The following is a 21,487-nucleotide window of genomic DNA, read 5'->3' on the forward strand; positions in this document are numbered from 1 at the left end:
GACGTTAAAGTACTGCAACCCCGCCATCGGATCCATTGCGTCATGCTTTCGCCAGTATCAATAATATAATATTTATTTCGGACGAAGAAGTATCTACGCTGACTAAAATAAATTCAAACATACGGGACGCACGAGAGTCCTATTCGAACTATACTACTTTTGGACTGGCAGAATCCAAAAATACATCGTTTGACGAAGTAGTCGTCGGTTGTCTTTATAATCTATTTACTGTTGCTGTCCGGTTGATCTTTGGGAGTAGAAGCTACGTGAGCGAGCGTATAGTAACAAAGCCAGGTTTGTACCGAGGAAGCAAAGGCTTCCCCAGATGATGAAGGTATTGCGATAGCATTCCATTCCGATGCATTTCCCATCTCCATTCCCTTCCCGACGATACAGAACAGCTGCTAAGTAGCCAAACACAAATGACCCTATCGGGATGTTTGCTACCAGAACATTGTGGTTTACGCCAAAATTCTTCTTCCCGAATAGCTCAGTGGTTAATGATACAGAGATGGACGTGATGGCTCCGGTGCAAACGCCAATTACTGCAGTGCTGATGTAGAGGCATAGATTGCTAGGGTTGAGCAGCAGGAAAAAGGACCCTGTCATCGGGGCCATCAATGCGACCACGCATGCCGGTCTTGAGATCATGTACTTCTGTCTGAAAAGAATATACATCTAATTATTTAGTATTTACAGCAATGGTCGATTGATTTATAAACTATACTAATATTGTTCAGACTTCCTTTTCTTTTCTATTTATTTTTTTTCCGGCATACAACTTCCGTAATATTTTGAATGCACATGAATACATATTTCTACAATTAAATGAACCATAAATACGGAAACATATTTTACCTGTAGAAGAGGTAATCGAGGAGAGAAGGCAGGAGGCGGCCGAAGAAGCTGAAAGCAGAAGATAACGATACGAGGGAAGATGTTCTGGACGAACCCCTGGATTCTGTAATCTGTCCCAAGTTATTGACGTACACCAGTCCAAGAGTCGCACCGAGCAAATACATGAAGAAATATAGCCAAAAATCCATCCTTCTCAGCATCAATTTCACCCCGACATCCTCCCTAGCGGTGCTGATATTCCCAGAGTGATCACCATATCCTGACTCAAGTACTGCTTGATCGTGAGCTGCTGGCGCTAACCCACCAGCGGCCAGCTGCTTCCTCTGCACCTGACCGTCACCTTCGTTCATGATAACTAGTGCACTCTCCCCACTACCTAGATGATGTCTGTTGCCGGTTTCAGGTCCAGATGTGGTAAGATCATGTATCTGTGTCCTCTGCTGTCTGTTGGCCCACCACCGGCCTAGCCATGACCCTTTGATGGTCGCTGTCAGCGGAATTATGAGTGGGGCCAGCAATAACAACCCCATTCCAACGACATCGTACACTGGTGATATTCCGGTCGAGATTGTTCCCAGGCTACTAATCACCCCAAAGATTCCGGTGGCTATCGTTATTGCAAACAACACCCTAAATAGTCCACTGGCACCTTCTTCATCATCATTGCAACAGCGACTATCATTCTGATGGTCATGATGATGAGGATAATTAGGATCATCCCCATCTTCCGAACCACACCTAGCTATCTTGTTCTTAACAAAGGGTGCAGTCACTGCTGAGACAATGGCTGGCAGGATGGAGTTAAGGAGGAGGTAGGTGTTGGCTCTTCTTCCCGCCATGGGTGAAGGCATCTGAGGGGATGCTGCAGATGTTCGTGCTGGTGCTACCACATCGACTATGTCGGTGAAAATATTGGCACTGAGGCCCTGGTAGCTTGTGGATATCCCAACAGCTACCTGTCGGCTTCTGGAAGGGAAGCAGCCGATGATGACTATGTAGCACACCGTGTTAAGCCAGCAGATGCTGTTGCCAGCCAACACAGTGAGGAAGAAGATAAGCGGGTAGGATAGCTCGGCCGTGGGGATCTGGCCAGAGAGGAAGAGGTACTGCAAGCCATAACTGAGCAAGCCGAGAAAGGCGCCCATGAGGAGGACCACCCAGAGGGGCAGATAGAGGGCAGCGATCCCAGAGAGCCACCCGAAGAGCTTGCCAGCATCGTTGGCAAAGGCCAGGTTACTGAGCTGAACCTGGGAGATTGACATCACCTGCTTCAGGTGAGAGGAGTACGCCGGGAAGTTGGTGTTGGTCCCGCTGATCGACTGCAGCCATATCGCTGCCACCAGGCTTAGCCACCTTGAAGGCATTTTATTAATATAATTATACTTACATATATCGGCCTCCTTCCCTCCTCAAAGGCAGGAAGGTTGGTGCCGACCGAGAAGGAGAGGAAGAGGATCGATATCAGAGGTGCACGGACTTAGAAACTAGAGAGTCCCTTAAATTCTCGTACGAATATGTAACAAGAAAACCAATATGTGGGCAGGACCAGGAGGTTTCCAGACTAGCTGCTGTGGGCATATAGCAACAACATGCACAGCCTATATATATGTATGATCAAGGGTGAAAGAAAGATCAGGAATAGTGGCATGTCTACTTTTCTTCTTCTCGGGAGGATACGGCGCCGAAGCCCATATGACATGTATATTATAACAGTATTATGCGCTATGGTGCTTTTCCTTTTGGTTATAACAAGAAGACCTATAGGCCAAGTAAGGGGAAAGGAAAAACTAAAAAAAAGAACTTCGCTAATCCTGTGACGAGAATCGAGCCTGGAATCTCTCGATTCCTAAGTAAGGTAGGTGTGTTACTATGTACACTGCCTTCCTCACGTGCTATAATGGTAGGTAGTTAGAGAGGAACGATGTAATTAATGTTTTCTATTTATATATATGGATTAATTACACTGGTGGTTCAAAAAGTTTTAATAATGTATCAGGTGCTAGTTTCACGGAGCCAACGGAAGCGAAAAAGGAACATAAATTCAAAATTTTCTACCCGTGAAACTAATTCCAAGACCTACTAGAAGAATAAGAGTAAATAAAGCGTACCTGTAATATTTAAAATTGTCGACCGAGCGTCCCATGCATGACGCCTCTACCGGTATCCACACCGACTTTGTCGATGAGTCTTCGAGATCGGAGGTGCTAGCGGCCAACACTTGAAAGAAACACCGATGCGACACCCGAAATTATTGAATTTAATTGGACCTAATGAGTTGAACAATTCAACTCTATTATGCCCATATTCATTTATATATATATATATATACGTGTATAAACCGTACATATATACATTATATATATCTAATCTGCTATACATATATCTACACATACATATAGACTTAGGAAGGGGGCAATTTTCTTTGTCCCACCGCCGTGGGATTAAGAAAATAAGCTCTCCATGAGCCATGTGTATGGTAAGTGTCATTAAACCATTGGCCCATGTGTGTTCACATAATTGACTCCAAATGGCTCCATGAAAATAGCCACTTGCAACACAATTAAATCTAATAAATCGGGTCTAATTAATCGACACATTTAATCTCATTAAATATTCGATTAATCGATTACACCATAAATCATCTAATCTCTATTAGACGATTTTATTATTTCAAAATATCTCATCAATTTAGTCGTAGTGTGTGACCCTGTAGGTTCCCAATTATGTTGACAGTAATATCGAAATATCTATTTCAATATTACAAGCAGTGAGCGACATCTAGCAATGCATCACTGTTACTCAAGTAATTGGAAAAGTCAATTTCTCGACGAACCTTGTAACCTACGTTATTGTGTAATATAATCCATTTGTCCTCTATATCTCTATTGAACCCAAGACATGGTCGATGACATCCTTGTATGGCTCAATATCTCTCTTTCTTGGTTTACCGGGTAAGTCTATCAGAATAAATGAGTTCGATATCGCTATATCGACTCATTTGGGTATGCATACACTTTTAGACTTAACCACCAAGTGACCGTGAGATATCCCTCCCGTTTCGTAGGAGGGACAAATCCTATCTTGGTCACTCACATTCCTCTCCATGCTCTGTGATATACCCAATAACTGTCTTTATAACTAGCCTGTTATGGTGGCGTTTGACAGTATCAAAGTATATGACATTACATGTAGGAATCCATGGTGACCTCAAGTCAAAGGATCATTACACTATAGTCACTTTGAGATTTGCTAATAACAGTCACATAACAACCCATGTAACAATCTCATGACGGGTCAGTCCAATACACATTACTCTTAATGTATACATGTGGTGTGACTTGATATCTCCATATCCATGACCTGTGAGACTTGGTCATCAATCAACACCCACACTAGTCTAACCATATTATCGTTGTCCTAATTAACGATAATACTTTGACTAGGGATATGTAAGAATAATGTTCGGTAATTATAAGATCTCACAATCAAGTCACACTTGATGCCTATTGAACCTACTATTCCAAGGACATTATTGTGTAAAATCATATTTAGTACAATCTACACAATAACATAAATGCCTCGTATTATAATGAAATACATGTCATATTATAGAACTGATGATAGATTGCCTTTAGGGCATACACCAATTCCTAACATCAAGTTGGTCCAAAAAGTTTTTTTTGCTACTTGATGGTTCAAAATATTTTAAAGTTGTAACATGATAGTACAAACCGTCATCTAGCCATTGACGCCGTCAAGCCGTCCTATACAAGATCGTAAATTTGACATCATCATGTAACTTACGTAAAACATTTTGTACTATTAAGTTACAACTTCAAAATATTTTGCACCATCATGTAACGTTCCACAAAAACCGATTTTGCACCATCAGCGTCGGCTTGACGGCGTCAATGGCGAGATGACGGTTTGTACTATCATGTTATAACTTTGAAACATTTTGTACCATTAAGTAGGAAATAAAACTTTTTGGACCAACATGATATATTATTAAAACTTTTTGGACTACCAGTGTAATTTACCATACATATATATATATATATATGGATAGAGCGAGGAAAGAGACAGATTTTGTGGTTGTCCATGTAAAAATTGGTCTCCGGAAGGCCATGATCAACCGCCTAGTCCCATTGGATCGATAGTGTTTGTGGTGAGTACATTGGTGTGCCGTCCCACGAGAGTTGCTGTTGAGAGAATAGAATCATTGTCACTTTCGGTCGCAATCAAGTTATCAATTACTACTTACTCATCTAAAAAAGGGGCAAATTACAAAAAAAAACCAAAGTTTTGTAAAATATCTCAATTTTGTCCTAAATTTTGTTTTGTAACAAAAAAAATCATAAGATTTCTAAAATATCTCAAAAATGACCTCCATTATAACTTCCGTCAATTTTTGCCTACGTGTGACCTACGTGGACTGTTAAAGGGACCCACTAGCCTACGTGTGACCTACGTGGATTGTTAAAGGGACCCACCATCAACAGCAAAAATTGACGGAAGTTATAACGGAGGTCATTTTTGAAACATTTTAGAAAACTTATGGTTTTTTTTGTTACAAAACAAAATTTAGGACAAAATTGAGACATTTTACAAAACTTGGATTTTTTTTTGTAATTTACCCTCTAAAAAAGGCTATCATCAATTTCTAAAAACTAGTTTGTCGGCCGCATGACCATATCTTTATATGTTCGTTATGGGGCAATTTGCACAGAATTGGGTTAGTGATATGCATGTTTTCCTATATTGTTCTATTTTTCAGTTACGAGAGATTCATGAATCTAACAACAAACTCAAGAATGAAATAAAGAAATGTTGGATTTTCCAGGGATTATTATTTTTTTTTAGTTTTTATTTTTTTAATTATACAGTACAATGAAATAAGATTCCTAATAGCTAATAAAGTCATTGGTTATTTTCACCACGAGAATCGAATTTGCAATTCCTTAATTGTCATGCTATATTATTATTTTTTTCTTTTTTTGGTGTGCTAAGTGAGATATAAAAGTTCAAAGGGACCTGACTAATACAGTTTAAATCGACTTGACCACTAAAGGTAAAATTCTCCATGCATATATATTTTCTATTCACAGAATTAAAATCCAAAATTAACTAAAGGTAAAACTCTCCATTAATATATATATATATATATTTTTCATTTATAAAATTAAAACTCAAAATTTTATTTAAGTGAATAAGGGTCGTATTACTTAAGCACCAACCTTCTAAATGAATATTGAATTTGGAATTAAATACTTCCGGCGAGCGCTTGGTCCCATAGATTCTAGAAACCATGGGGCCCGCTCAAATATGTCTGTAGAAAGGACGCAGGATAATTGTTTCAAAGCTGATGTCATGGCCGAGATACTATTGCTCATTAAGCTCTTTGCTTCGGACAAGAACCCACTGCCGTCATTAAAATCACGCCAAGGTGGAGGCCACCAATAATAACATCTAAACACGATTTGTTTTCACATTTATGGTAAAGCATTCATGGGTACTTTGTTACAACTCTACCGCTCGTATGGCAAGTGACAAGGTAGAATTATCAAAAAATTTCAACAAAAATAATCTACTTATGTTATTTAATATAATAAAATATTTAACTTGAATGTAACCACGAGGATATAGCTCGAAAGTATTAAACTTGTGACCTCTAGATTAATAGGTGAAGACGTGCGCTATTATACTATACCCCATTTTGATTATCGTCCTCTGTTTCCTTTTATTTTTCTCACACACTTTGATCACGGGAGTCTTAGAAGTTTCTTTCTTTTATTCATCAAAACTCGAAAAGAATATATAATTTTCAAAATAAAAATATTAAATAAAAGTACATTGGATTGTTATAAATTGAATAGTTTATTATTTTTAAAATATAGATATACTCAAAAAAATAGAATTAATAGTTTTTTTTTCGTGTTAACATTAATAAATCAATATCCACTTTCTTTTTCCTCTTATTACTCGCCCCCACACCAGCGAGCCCTCGCGACCACAGAAAAGAATTCCTTTGGCTTTTCAAGTATTTTGCACTAATTCCGTCTACGCTTGAGAAATTTTTTCAAGATTTTAAATTGCGATGAAAAAGTAAATATTAGAGCTGAGAATTTTCGGTGTTTCAACTAGCAGAGCATTTCAAATGATGTAGCGTGATATAGGAATAATCGCTTTGGATTTTATGCTTCCTAGAAGAAGACTTGTGCATACAAGGATTGCATATGCATGTGCGTATATATATATATATTTATATACTTACTCTTTCAATGGGAACTCCCATTCAAGCGATGATGAATTTCCATACTGGTGTTTTGAGAAAACTCTTAGCCCCTGGCTAATCGTGTCTTCATTTTCCCTTAGTGAATTTAGGCGGTCTAATTTTATTTCTTATGTTGCTTTCTTTACAGGTTAAAATTCTTTCTAAATACATAAAAAATTATAGAAAATCAAAATTCATATAGTACCATGAATTTACCAAGGTCAAGGAAATTATTAAATGTAAATTAAAACAAATTGCTCAAAATCAGAATTCTTAAAAATGTCTAAATGAAAGGGCCAAAGAAATTATTGAATGTAAAATAAAATGAACTAGATGAAAACTCATGCTTTGCATGAATGATTACTAAAGAATTCAACGATAAATATCTTGAAATATAAAAACTTATTCGTATTATAAATTAATAGAAATTTTGATAATACATATATATATATATAAATGATTGAAGGATTTTCAATTACTAAAGCGACAACCATAGTAAAACTAAATAAAAATCTTATTAGAACAGTCAATATAAAAAAATTAAAGAAGAAATAAAACTACTAATTCGAAATTCATGGAAAAATATTTCCGTTAAATTATAAAGTAAGATAAAAATAAATATTCAAGGTATATAAATCAAAATGGTCTTACAGTTCCTGGAGCAATGCTAGTGATGAAACTGTAGTAGAGATCTTGTCAAAGCAATCAATATCAAATAGCTAATCTTGAATAAAATTCATTCAACAAATCAAATTGTTTAATCAAGGAAAAGAAAATTTTGAAAAATATAGACTTCCCTTGATCGTGTTAAATAACTAATATAACTGGAGGCTCTTTAACGTACTTAAATAGCGAGGACAATATATCAACCGCACAATATAACAAACAATATATATATATATATATATATATACATATACACACACGGCAATATAAACAAATAAAATCATATAAACATGAATTTTACTGTGGTTAATATTATAAGAATATATTTGTCATAATGCAAAGGACAACTCTATAAATATTATAAACACTTGTTAATATTGCTTTTCCAATTCTTTATTTTTCCAATATATATAAGAACGACAAACCAATTACTACAATACAAAAAATTTCTTGAATAACGGCTAATGTATAAATAATATATTTTATTGGGCTATATGCTATTGCAAAATTAATGATAAATTTTTTCTTAATACAGAAGTGATAAAGTGGCAAAACGAGAGAGTTTCGTTTCTTACTTTTGATGATGCGGCGACGTGCGAATTTGGTTGAGAGCTTCATTTCTTTTCTTAATGATATGATGACGTAAGAATTCGGGTCAGACTTTATTTTAATATATATTTATATATAGATTCATTATTATATAGGAGGATTTAATAATAATGTAATTTTTCTATAAATGATAAGGCCCAAATTCTCTTACTAGTATATTCTCATGTTATCTTTTTGAACTTCTGTTTTTTATAATTATGTTATCTTAGAATGCATTTTAACTTATTTTTTTTATCAAATTTAGTAAATTAATTTTCGCATTTTTTTAAACTATGTTAGGTTGTGGAGTTTAATAATACTCCACTTAACTCCACTTTACTTTTTCTTTAGTTCAACAACACAATTATTATTTTTTTATCTTATTTTTCAGTATAAAAATAAATTATCTTGCATACTTTTTCTTATTAACCATTTAATTCAAATTTTTAAAAGTAATTCTCTCAACAGTTCATTACTTTTCCAATAATTTAACAATACAATTATTACTTTTTATCTTCTTTCTCAATTTAATAATAAATTCTTACATATATTTTTTCTAATAATTATTACAATCTTACTTAAAATATTTATATAGATATTTGGAGTGGAGTGGAGTTAAACTCCACTCTATTCCCAAACGCTATGAGAATTTGGCGCCGGCTGGTGACTAGCTTAAACATGCAATAAACTGAATTCAAGTCCATATAAATAAAAATCAGTTTAAAACAGCTTCAGCAACCTCTAGACAACGATAAAACACTTTGTGCATTATCCGTGGGAATCGAAACGTGCAAAGTCATTCCCAATTAAAATAAACATCTAACGCCATATATAGGGCAGAAGTTGCAAATTTAATTGGATCTAGATTAAACAAAAATAGATACAGAAAACACAATAAAAAACCTCGTGTCCAAGATTCAAGTCCGGACTAAGTTTTATAAATTATTCTTGTCTTTAAATTCGAAGTTTAGAATTTTGGCTTTAGGGTCAAGCTTTGAAGTAGATTTGGTCCAACTCGCTAATCTACCTATCTACCAAAGTAATTCGTCAATGTGTCGAATTTATTTCCCGTTTTGAATTTACTCTGATTTTACCCATTGTTTCCATTAGATTCTTAAATTCTCACCAATCTAAGTATTGAATCTTGAATTTTATAACCATGATATTGATAATGATCACCATATTTATTGTGTAAGTGTATTTAATTTTTTTCCAATGAGTGAGATTTAGTTGATCGATCGTCTAACATCAGTTTTTGTGTAACTTGGTTAATATTTCCATTACACACATCATGTATGATGTATTGATTTTATCATGTGTAGCTGTGATGATTTTTCAGGACTAGGATAACATAGTATAATACATGCACGGGGAGCATGGAATAAATGCAAGCTTCTTATTTGCACTCCAAATCTCCCTCTTGATTAGATGACGTTGACAAGCCACACGAGCACGAAAGCCCAATGTGCCTTCATTCCCCAAAATAAGACAATTCAACCAAGAAAAAAAGGAAAATAAAAGTAGAGGACCAAGCCAACTTTATGCAACTTTTCATCCTTAATTACTTTACGTTATTACATTTTCACTTACACCCCTTGTAATTTCTGGACTGGACAACGACCCTCTCAAATTCTAACTTTGATATTTATCACCTTTATTGGCAGCTTGCTACGTGCCATATGTACCAATACCCAGACAGGGAACTATAAATCATCTTTATGTCATAAAATTCCAAAAAGTTTAAAGGCAGGCTGACAAGATTTGTGCTGACCAGCGACGATGGATCTAAGACCGTAAAAGCTAATGACCGCAAACTGTGATACTGTTTAGATAACATATGTAATTTTATAATTTTATACAATTATTTAACCGAAATTTTAATTTTGCAAGTACCAAACACCAGATTTATGGGATATGATTGAAAATCGAAAGTATGTATTATCCCTAATTTACATATGAACAATCTAAAATAGAACGGAGGAGTTGAAGGATAATATTTTATAGTCAATATAATTTTTTGCTCTTTCTACTTTCCACTTTTTTTTTACTTCTTATCTTTCTTACCCTTAGAGTTTTTGTTTATATTCTAAATTAATCCATCAATGAGAGATGAGAAAAGCCATTTATAGTTGAAGTGTTGTATGCCCGAGTTAGGCTGTGCTATATATGAGCAACTTTCTAGTAATATTATTATTTGTATATTAAGAATAAAAAACTCAGGCACAATAATCTTAATATGCTCAAGTATCTTTTTTTTTTTTTATGCACTCAGGTATTCTGAATCCAACGAGTCTTGACTAATCTAGTTCGATCTAGATAATCTTACTAAGGTTTAAAGCTCTTTCAGTGTGAATTTTTTTATTCATAAAATTTAATTCCGATATCTTATTTAAGAGGAATAAACGCCGTTGTATTAAATCATTTTAACCAAACCATCGTATTAATAGATAAGAGTATAAAATCTCAAGTTAATGAAATATTAATAAAGTATCGTACGATTGTCCTATTAAATTTAGAGACCCGTTGACTACAATCTTTTTATTTCTCTTCATATAAGAGAGAAAGAAGTGGATTCAATGTAGATTTTACGACACAATTCTTTGAACTTTTTTTTAGCATAAATTAGGCTTAAGCGAGAAACTATTTACAAACATTTGAAAATATATTTACATATACTCACCAAAAAAAATGAAAAAGACAGAAAATATTTACAAACAAAAGTAGTAGAACTGGACCGTCACCAGTTTTTTTTCCCCCTAATTGTGAAAATACTTCTGAGAATTTCTGCTGAATTTTTGAACATATTCTAGAATGCGAGACGGAGGGTTGGAGCCCTAGCTGTGTGCATTGTTAGAAGTTGGCGGATTACTAATTTGATTAGAAATTCCCAGGATTTAGGATGATAAGTCTCGGACTCATTGGAATAGCTCTCTTCTTTTTACTTTTCATTCGGAACTCATGGTCTGCGTGTGATGTATTAGAGAAGGCTTATCAATGGCATAATCCACTTGGCCAACGGAGAGGATTATTGCTTTGGTTAGGAGAGGTATTTGGACATCCTAAAAGAAAATTCAATTTACTCCCTGGTAAACGATCACTCAAATCAATGAACATGTGGTGTATGAATGATAATAACCCAATTCAACCTAGGAAAAAACGAAAAATAAAAGGTTGAGGAGCAATGCCAACGTTATGCGACTTTTCATCCTAAAATATCACTTTGAAGTTCTAATTAAATCTTTAATTTTTTTAGTAAATTCTACTCATACCCCTTGTAATTTCTGAATCGAACGACACTCCCAGCTTCTAAATTGAATTTTTTTTTCGATGTGTACTTTGATATCTAGAAGTCCAACAGATCCCGACTAATCTAATTCGAGTCGGATCGGATCACTAATAGAGTAAAACTCTCCTATTTTTTAAAAAAAAAATTCACAGGACTTCAACAATTTCTCAATTGGATATTTTACCACTTCTATTGGCAGCTTACTACGTGCCAGATTGACCAATATCCTGACATGGCATTACAAATTATTTATATTTCATTTCATTTCATAAAATTCCGAAATGTTAAAAGGCGGGCTGTAGCGGTGTTTTTGGGAGGGCGAGTAGTGGGGTTGGGGGTGTGCTGATGGTCTGGGGGCCGGCCACCGTCCCCACCTTGACGAGGTTGTTGGTGACCATTGGTGGATATAATAACATAAAACTACCGATCAACTAATTTATAGGATATGATATAATACAATTTAAAATAAAACGAAGGAGTTAAAGGATAATATTTCTCAATATTATTTTTCCTTCTCTTTGTCTCCAACGTGTTAATATCTCTTTATTGTATGCTCTTCTCCAGATCTCCCAATCCCTTATTCTATCACATTATTATTTTTTTGTTTCTTTTTCAAATTGTATCTCCATCCTTATTTTTCTTACCCTTAATTTTTTTTTTCATCTTCCAAATTAATCCATCTATGAGCGTGTTGGGAAAAGCCATTTTAGTTGAAGTGAGGTATGTATGGATTATGCCATGCTATACATGAGTATGTTTCTTGTAATTTTATTAACTATATATAAGAATAAAAAACTCAGTCACAATAATCTTAATATACTGAAGTATTTTTTTTTTCCAATGTGCATCCTAATATTAGGAACCAATGAGTTCTGATTGATCTAGTTGGATCTGGGTGGGCTTTCTAAGAATTAGAGGCTAGTTCAGTGAGAATTTTCTTCGTTCCCAAGACTTGACTCCAAGATCATACTTAACTGGAATAAACACCCTTGCGCCAACTGCGTTGATCGACACATATTATTAATTGCAGATAAGAAAGCATAAAAACTCAAGTCACAGAAATCTTAATAAAGTTACAATTTTCATATTCAATGTAGAGTCCGCTTGGATTTTTTTTCATTGACTCCAATCTTTTTATTTCTTTTCATATAAGAGACAGAAAAAAAGTGGATTCAATGTTCATTTTACAACACAATTCTTTGAAATCTGGTAACCCTAAATTAGGCTTAAGTCAAAAAGTATTTACAAATATTCAGCAAAAAAAAGTAAATATTTACAAATATTGGCATTTTTAAAAAAAAAAATTTATGCAGGGTCATTTTGACCCTGCTGATGACCTATGAGCTGCGGGTATGTCGCCTACTTCGATCGTCAATGTCATCAATGATGGAAAGTCTCCACCACCTAGCCTAAAGACCAAAAAAGAAAAAGAAAACACTATGGTTTGGTTCAAGCGATTCGATACTTGTTCCGCTTAAATAAAAAGTCGTGTTCGAATCCTTGCGAACGTAAAAAAAATTCACGCTATGAGTGTTTTATCCATTAGTGGGCCGACTCGGCTCGACTGGATTAGTCAATGCCCACTTAGCATTCTGAATACCGGGATTTATGCAAAAAAAAAAAAGGGAAAAGAAAAATAGTCTTAACTGGAATAGAGAAAGTTGGAAATGTTTTGATTCAAATGGAGGACTCTTTCTAGTCTAGTACCATAATCATGAAGTCGTCCGAAGACCAAAAAAGATCTTGCTATAGTCATGGAGGACCACTGTCCAAATCATGACATGCATACAGGAAAAGTGAAAATACCAATTTTTTTTGAAAATTTGTTCTATTTTCAGTCAGGTAATTTTCTCCCTTTCAACAAACTATTGCTATTCTATAAGATGTTTTTTTTAATAACTGGCGCATGCTCGGACTAGTATATAAAAGTAGTAGAATTGGGCCTTCACCGGTCTTTCATTTGTACTTTTTGCCTAATTGAGAAAATATTTCTGAGAATTTCTGCTGAATTTTTATACATATTCTGGAATGTAACACGGAGGGTTGGAGCCTTAACTGTGGATTGTTAGAAGTTGGCTGATTACTAATTTGATTAGAAATTCAAAGGTATTAAGGATGAGAGGTCGCGGACTTATTGGAATAGCTCTTCTATTTTTACTTTTCGTTCGGAATTTATGGTTTGGCGTGTGAATTATTCAGGAAAGGGTTTGTCAATCGCATAAGCCGCACAACAATTTGGCCAATTGAGAAGATTGCTGCTATGATCAGGAGGGGTACTTGGAGCGCATAGAAGAAAACTCAATTTACTCCATGGGTACATGATCCTCAAATCAATGAATATGTGGTGTATTGTAGCACTCAATTTTGGTCCACCGATTTTAGAGGGGCAAAATCGTCATTTCATCACCCGTGAGGGAAGTATTCCTAATTAATTACTCGAGTACTCACCACTTTTCGAAAATAGTACATTTTTCTAATTTAACACCAATTTTATGATTTTTCAAAAAAATAATACTATTTGGGACATTTTTGAATTCCGCGCACATCAACGTCAGTTTACAAAATTCGAGATTAAAAATGATTTTATCGCATAATATTGATCAACGAATTTTTCTGAGTACAATGGCGGTCTCGAATTATTTTTTCGACTTCCGATCAAGAAAACGGAATTTTCAATTTCTACGCGCGTTAATTTCGAAAAAAAAAAAATAAAACCGGTCATGGCTTTCCCTTCATCCTCCCTGTTTCCCCGTACCATCATGTTCTTCTTCTTCCTCTTTTCTTTCCTTTTCTTTTCTTTTTTCTTTTTCTTCTTCTCTTCTTCCTCCCGGCTGCCGACCGAACCCGAGCCTGTGACCGCGCGGCGTCAGGAGCCTGACCCCCCTCTGCACACGCCAACCCCTCTGCACACGCCAACGGCTTCCGTGCACGCCATCTGTCTCTCTCGGTTTTTTCGAGCAAAAACCCGGCAGCTCGATTTTTCGAAAAAAACCAACGGCATTTTTTCCCTCAGCTCACGAATTCTCTCGAAAACCCGGAGCTCGTTCTCACCTCGCGGCGGCCCAAAAACCCTCAGCTCGTCCCGGTCCTCGCGCACGGCCCGGAGCTCATTTTCTCCGAAAGGGAAACCCTCGGCTCGCGGCCTCCGAGTTCGTCCCGGTTCTCGCGCCACCCCTCAGCTCACTCTCCCGCTTTCCCTCACCTCGGCCCCCTCAGCTCCCCGTCCGGTCTCCAGCTCACCCATCGCCCCCTGCCCGACGCTCGGCCACCCGAACCGCCCCTCTTCTCCCTCTGTGTTTCGTGTTTGTCTAACCGGGTCGGCTTCTCTCTCTCTCTCTCTCTCTTTTTTTTTTTTTTTCCGGGTTGAACAGACACACACCGTCAGCGGCCCAACTCTTGGCGGCCCAGCCCAGCCCAGCCCGGGTCCAGTTCGGCCCCAGGCCCAGCCCACCAGCGCAGCCCACGTTAGCGTGCCCAGCGGCCCAGCAGCCCACTCGGCCCAGTCTGGATCTCAAAGGCCCAGTTCGGCCCGAGTCCCATTCCGGCCCAGTCCACCCCTACCAGATCTCGGCCCGTCACGGCCCGGCCCAACTCGTCCAGCATTTTTATCTTTTTTTATTTTTTTATTTACAGAATCACCCCTCAACTTCCCGAACTAGGTAAATTCCCGACTTAGTGGCATGTTTAGGGCTCTATTTTTGAATATTAATGTTTGCTTGGATGGATATGATGTGAAATGAGCATTCTTGGGTTGCATGGGTGATCAGATTTATCCTGAACTCGATTTTACGAACTTTTCGCTTTGTCTCATTTCAGTCCTGAGGATGCATTTTTATTTTTATTTTTTTAGATCTGCCCCGAATTTTGAAATTATTTTCAGTCAAGTCCCAGCCATTCTTACCATTTTCTAATCAGTCCTTGAATTTTTCAGAATTTTTCAACCACTCCAAAGTACTTTTCAAGTTGTTTCAGTTTAGTCCCGGGGCTATTTTCCACCCTTTTCGGATCTGCCCCGAATTTTAAATTTCGTTTCAGTCAAGTCCCAGCCATTTTTACCATTTTCGAATCAGTCCTTGAATTTTCCAACCACTCCAAGGAACTTTTCAAGTTGTTTCAGTTTAGTCCCGGGGCTATTTTCCACCCTTTTCAGATCTGCCTCGAATTTTAAAATTCGTTTCGGTCGAGTCCCGGCCATTTTTAGCACGTTCCAATCAGTTCCTGAATATTTCAGGATTTTTAAACCAGTTCCAGGAACTTTTAAAGTTGTTTCAGTTTGGTCCTTGGGGCATTTTTTTGGAAATTACTTTGGAAAAGAAAAGGGTGTGCTACAGGAAAAGGCAGAGGAACTCAGCTCTAAATCACCTCAACTGTCCCATGAACTTAATTAAACCATTAGCCGATTCTCATTACGAAAAGAAGCCAAATCAATCAAGGGACAAGAACTAGCATGGCCCAATTGGTGTGATCCCCTCCTCAATTCTATCCACATTCTCTCAGCAAACCAAGAACGTCATTTCACAGCTAACAAACTGCCACAGCTTCATCTACACATACCTCTTAGACAAGCTCGCCAGAACTCGATCAAGACCATGACCCATCATTGCCCATACACCAAGAAGGTCATCCCTCCATGAGCTAAAGTAAAATCCCAAAGAGAGGTCAAAAGGGCATGAGTGTTCACAAGACAGAAATGCAATGACAGGACAGGAGGAGGAAATGATCTTGGGGGAGAGAGTTAAATGGGGCGGGGGATGTTGAAGGGAGCTCTCGTCAGAGCTGAGATTTGTACAGTAATGGAGGTCTGGGGAGAAGGGTGCTTACAATAATGGAAAAATAATGATGGAACAGAGGAAAAGGTGAGACCTTTTTAGTTGGGAAGGCCTAGAGAAGATGGGGAGTCGCCATTGCTGGACTGACTGGAATGATACGGGATGAAGAGTTTTAACATTAAAACGGACCAGAAAGCGAAGGTGCCCTTTTCTTTATTTCATTATTTTCTTTTTATTATATAAATATATAATATATATCCATCTCACGAGAGTACGAGACGCATTTTTTTTTCTTTTGCCATTTCTATTATCTTTTCTCTCTCTAAAATTTGTATAAACCATCAATTATTCTTTGGAAAAATACTTTTGGAAAGTATGATTTCTTGATGAAAATGAATTAAAAGAATCGATTTTTCTCTATTTCAACGGTATCGAATCACCCCGGGTCTTGCTTGAATCCATAATTTTTTGTTTCTTATCTCGGTCTAGTTACTAACAAGTAACAATGAAATGCAAAACCCTCGAATTTCAAGATTCCCCGGACCGTAGTAAGGTTACTTGTGCTGCCTCGATAAATTCTCGCCGAAACTCGCGACGGTTTAGGCTAGACAACATCAACTCATTAACGGTCACAATCACATTCAATTTGATTATTATCGATCAAGACATATCAAATCTTTTTCTTCAACCATAATTTTAATTTACTATATTAAAAAGGAAAAAAAAAGAAGAAATTCTTATAGAATTGAAAACTGTAATTTTCATTTGTACCAATGATATTGGCCTATCGTCAAATAATAAAAGTTCAATTACAGAGGAGTCATGTCCGAATTAAGTACGGAAAAATATCCTATGATTTTATTCGGTTTCGGAAATCATATAATATTTTTCTTCCTTGTAAGCATTTCTCTGAAATTGTCATTATCATTATTATTATTTAATATAATCATAAATGATTATACATAAACAAATGGATGGCAAATGTGTTGGTCGTGGCAGGACACAGGTGAACAGCTCACACACGGTTTGCTTTAGCCCACGACGCCTCCATTTGGCGTCCGATCAACCCAAACATAACATGCCGTAAAATTAGAAGAAGTGTGTCTTGTTTTTCTTTTTTAAATCTAATTTCGTTTCTCCTTATATTGATAATAAAACAAAATAATTTTTTGGGCGATATCCAAGATATTCTTGAAACTATCAGTCCATGCTAATCCGTATTTAAGCGTCAATTTACCTTGACCATGAGTTTGCTGAAAGCACTTTAAAGCCATAATAAGTTAACTCATATCAGGAATTGAATAGAAAATGCCTTATGATTTCATATAACGAGAAGGATTTCAGAATTTGTTTATTTCCCAAAAGAAAACAGCAATAAAAAGAGAAATTGTCAGCATAGATGTACAAACTTCGATGCTCACTTTTAATTTGGACAAATGGCAAGAACAGCGTTGGGAACGGTACCTATTTTTGTGATTGATTCTTTTCGAGAACGATCGTACATCTGATGTAAAATTGGTTTTGTCTAAAAGAGAGACGAGCATGCGATATGATATGGCCCTGTTTAGTCGAGGAAGAGTTTTTTTCTTTCTAAGTTTTTTCATATTCATTTCTAAGGCGGGACGACGAATGAGGTTATTCGTCAAACTGCATACTCTACCGAACATTGTTTGCCGACGAAATTGCACAAAATATGCTTTTTGTTAAATCTATGGAAAAAGAAGAAGCTTGGTTCAGAAAATGAAGCAAGAAGAGATTGTGCTCGTGATGCATAAAAGAGAAAATCATAAGGAAATAGCAAAGTGAATCCATCAATTCTTGACTAGTTATTTCTCTTCATGTGACGTAAGAAAATTCCAATGCAGTTGTGCCATGAGAGAACAAGCGCGTACACAAACAGCATACCACGACTTTATCTGATTATAAAGATTTTATCGTTTCTTTCTTACTACTTCTTCATGAAGAGGGTCAACTGGTCAATTGTTTTCCGACATTACATTACTAAAAGAGCTCAAAAAAGCAAAAAAAAAAATATCGCTCCTTCTATTAGCTAGATGGTAAATTGAATTAAGGAATATATATATATATATTTTTTTTTATTTTTATTTTTTTGTAATGTAAGGGGTGGAATGTAAAAGCAATCAATATATAATATATAAAAGCTGAATCATGGAGTCATAGAAGTTCTATCTAAGAACCCTTAACTCTATAAATTTTCTCAATTTCTAGACTAACTCCCAACTCTCTAAATTTTCTCGATTTTTTGATTATTTTAATGTAAAAAAATTTATGACGTTCAATTATTATCTTGAAAAATGTAAATAACTTTAATATCAGATATATATGGACTTCCAACGGATTTCCTAACCAGTTCGTTTAAAATAAAAAATACCGATGCATTTTTGAGCTGGTACGTTTAAAATAAAAATACCTATGGTACATGCTTCTTACAATAATCCTGAGGATGCGAATTATTATTATTATTTCTATAAAATTAGTGGCTAAATTTGATATATTTATTTGCATATATCCGACATTGATACCTACAATAATCTCGCACGACGCGCGGATGAAATATCTAGTTTAGATAATTAATATATGAGAAATTATGTCCGTTAATTTTGACTCTGGCAATTAGTTTTCGATTGTCTGGAAAGCGATAGGGAGGATTAGTGATTCGTCCCCATGGAATCTCAGCACGGCCTCTCTATGATTGCCTCGGTCAAACAAATAATTACTTATTACCTGCGGATATTATATCAAATAATGTTAATAATAATTAGTTGGGAGGCTTTCCTCTTAATCCTTATTTTATTAATCTCTACTCCTACGTCTCCCATGCATCAGATTTATCATCCAGACGTCTGCTTGATCCGTCGCGAGGTACGAATTGGAATAAGATCTTATGTGTTAAGATTCTGAATCAAATAGACACTTCCTTCTAATTCAATTAACCAATCTAATTTTCGGTTAGGTTACATAGTCTAATTCGACCATTCATACTAGCTTTGAATTGAGATGAGATGATGCTCGATCCACCTATTAGAAACACAGACCCCAAAAGGACAACATGTCCTTGCTCATCGATCGGTGGAAGGAACTGTTCCATGTGTTGTAGGCCGTGAAAAAGAGGGAGAGGAAGGAAGGAGTCACCCTTGCTCACTTAGGTTGGCACGGTCCGTGTCTCTCAAACCGTTGTAGGGTACCCAGTCGATGCATGCATTGAATCATGACGATTCGTAAATCGCACCTAGAAATGTACTTTAAAAGGAGATGAGGGGTACGTGAGTGACTTTCATGTTTGGACATTTGAGATATATATGTTAATGAGGGAGAAAGTTGATCTTAATTAATATGATAAGTAATTGCATGATGATGATGAATGCAATTGTTTAATTATTAGTTAGAAAAAAAGAGAACAAAGAGAAACATTATTATATATAATGTTGTATATATTGGCATTTGGGGGGGGCCTTTCGAAGTTGTTTGGTGACATGATGGGATTGTGGGGGGACTTTTGTCATGTGCATGGAGTCCTTTAAACCATGAAATCAGGCTGTGGGTAATGATCTCAATCATGGCCTATATAGCCCATTGAACATTTATCCTATTTATTGTAATTGCTTTTTATTTTTTTATGTGATGAAAAATTAATGGAATTGAGTAAATTCTTCTTCCAATAATAATAATAATACCACCAGCACGGTGGTCTGGTAGTTAAACTCCAAGCGCTCCATCTGAACATCACGAGTTCGAACCTCACTGATGACCTAAAACTCGTCACTATGCGGGTGTATTATGGGATGGCGGTGGCCGGCCCTTAATACTTGATTCAGTGGGCCTTAAACTTAATTCACTAGTGTATTGGTGAGGCTGCGGTGACCAAGTTGGACTAAAAGTCTCGGGGAGTTATGGCGAAAGAGACATTCCGGGACGGTTAAGTTCCTTTAGTTGAGGCAGCCACAGCGGGATAATAACCTGACCTAGCCTTTAATTCAGCGAATAATAATAATAATAACAACGGAGTGAATAATGTGTCTATACGATGAAGGGGACCAAGAGAATTTTAATCCTATTTCAAGGAAGTAGGGACTAGACCACGTAGAATGGGAAGAGATGCATCATGATGAGCTCCACATACGCAAACTTGGCAGCATTTTATTTTGTTAAAAAAAAAGTTTAAAGTTGAACTTTTGCCCTCTCTTCTTACTTTTGTGTGTTTAGTTCGAAAGCCGTACTTTTATGGTGCATTTGGATTCAGAGTTAAAGAAATTTTGATTTTGATCGTGGAAAATGAAAAATGAGTTTGGATTATAAATTTGACTTGGGAAACGTGTGTTTTGTTGTGTAGTGTGTTGAGTTAAAGTTAAAGTTAAAATTTTTTACTTGGAAAATATGTATTTTTGTTGTGTAGTGTATTGAGTTAAAGTTAAAATTAAATCAAAGTGATTTTAACTCCCAAAACAAACAGACCCGTCTCCGTTTATGAGTGCCTCTTTGACTTTTAGTTTTTACTCTTATTCGAGCTGCAAAAGTAGTCATGATGAGAGATTATAAAATTATAATTTGGGTTAAATCTGTAATTGCAAATACTATTTTCTCCAGTAAATTAGTACGTAATTACTAAAATTGCTCCTTTTTTAAAAAATTTTGATCATCAACCGATCTATTTTCATTTCAACATTTTTAGATTTTTATGTCACAAAAATTGAAACTTACCCTCAAATATTATCAAATTAATACATATTTTTCAAAAAATATTATTTCGATTTTTTCCCCCAATTAGCTATAACACTCCTAATCTAAGCATCAAAGGTGCTTGGTAGGGGCTAATCTGCAAGGATTTCGGATGGTTCCCACGGCCCATCACAAGAAGTCTTATGTAAGTCTTATGTAATGTCAATTCCTAGCCGAGCTATTCGACTTTGGGATTTCCAAAATGCAGTCCCAAGATTACTCCCAAGAGCGTAGTATTGGTAATCTTGATACTCATCCAAAATGACTCAGAAATCATATTATTTTAGGGATTTAATTTGATATGTGTTG

The 21,487-nt window shown here is 36.1% G+C and overlaps 1 protein-coding gene across 1 annotated transcript; it reads right to left on the reverse strand.

Moving 5' to 3' along the window:
* Positions 1-225: 225 nt before the first annotated feature.
* Positions 226-2,222, reverse strand: LOC116211061 (protein NUCLEAR FUSION DEFECTIVE 4-like). The gene is made up of 4 exons (XM_031545255.1): positions 1,592-2,222; positions 1,318-1,510; positions 859-1,230; positions 226-640 (listed from the first exon to the last, which is right to left on the reverse strand). Exons 1-4 carry the CDS (start codon positions 2,220-2,222, stop codon positions 226-228), a joined length of 1,611 nt encoding a protein of 536 aa, XP_031401115.1.
* Between the last annotated feature and the right edge of the window lie 19,265 nt (positions 2,223-21,487).

This window comes from Punica granatum, chromosome 6 (genome assembly GCF_007655135.1).
Source record: "Punica granatum isolate Tunisia-2019 chromosome 6, ASM765513v2, whole genome shotgun sequence".
NCBI lineage: Eukaryota > Viridiplantae > Streptophyta > Magnoliopsida > Myrtales > Lythraceae > Punica > Punica granatum.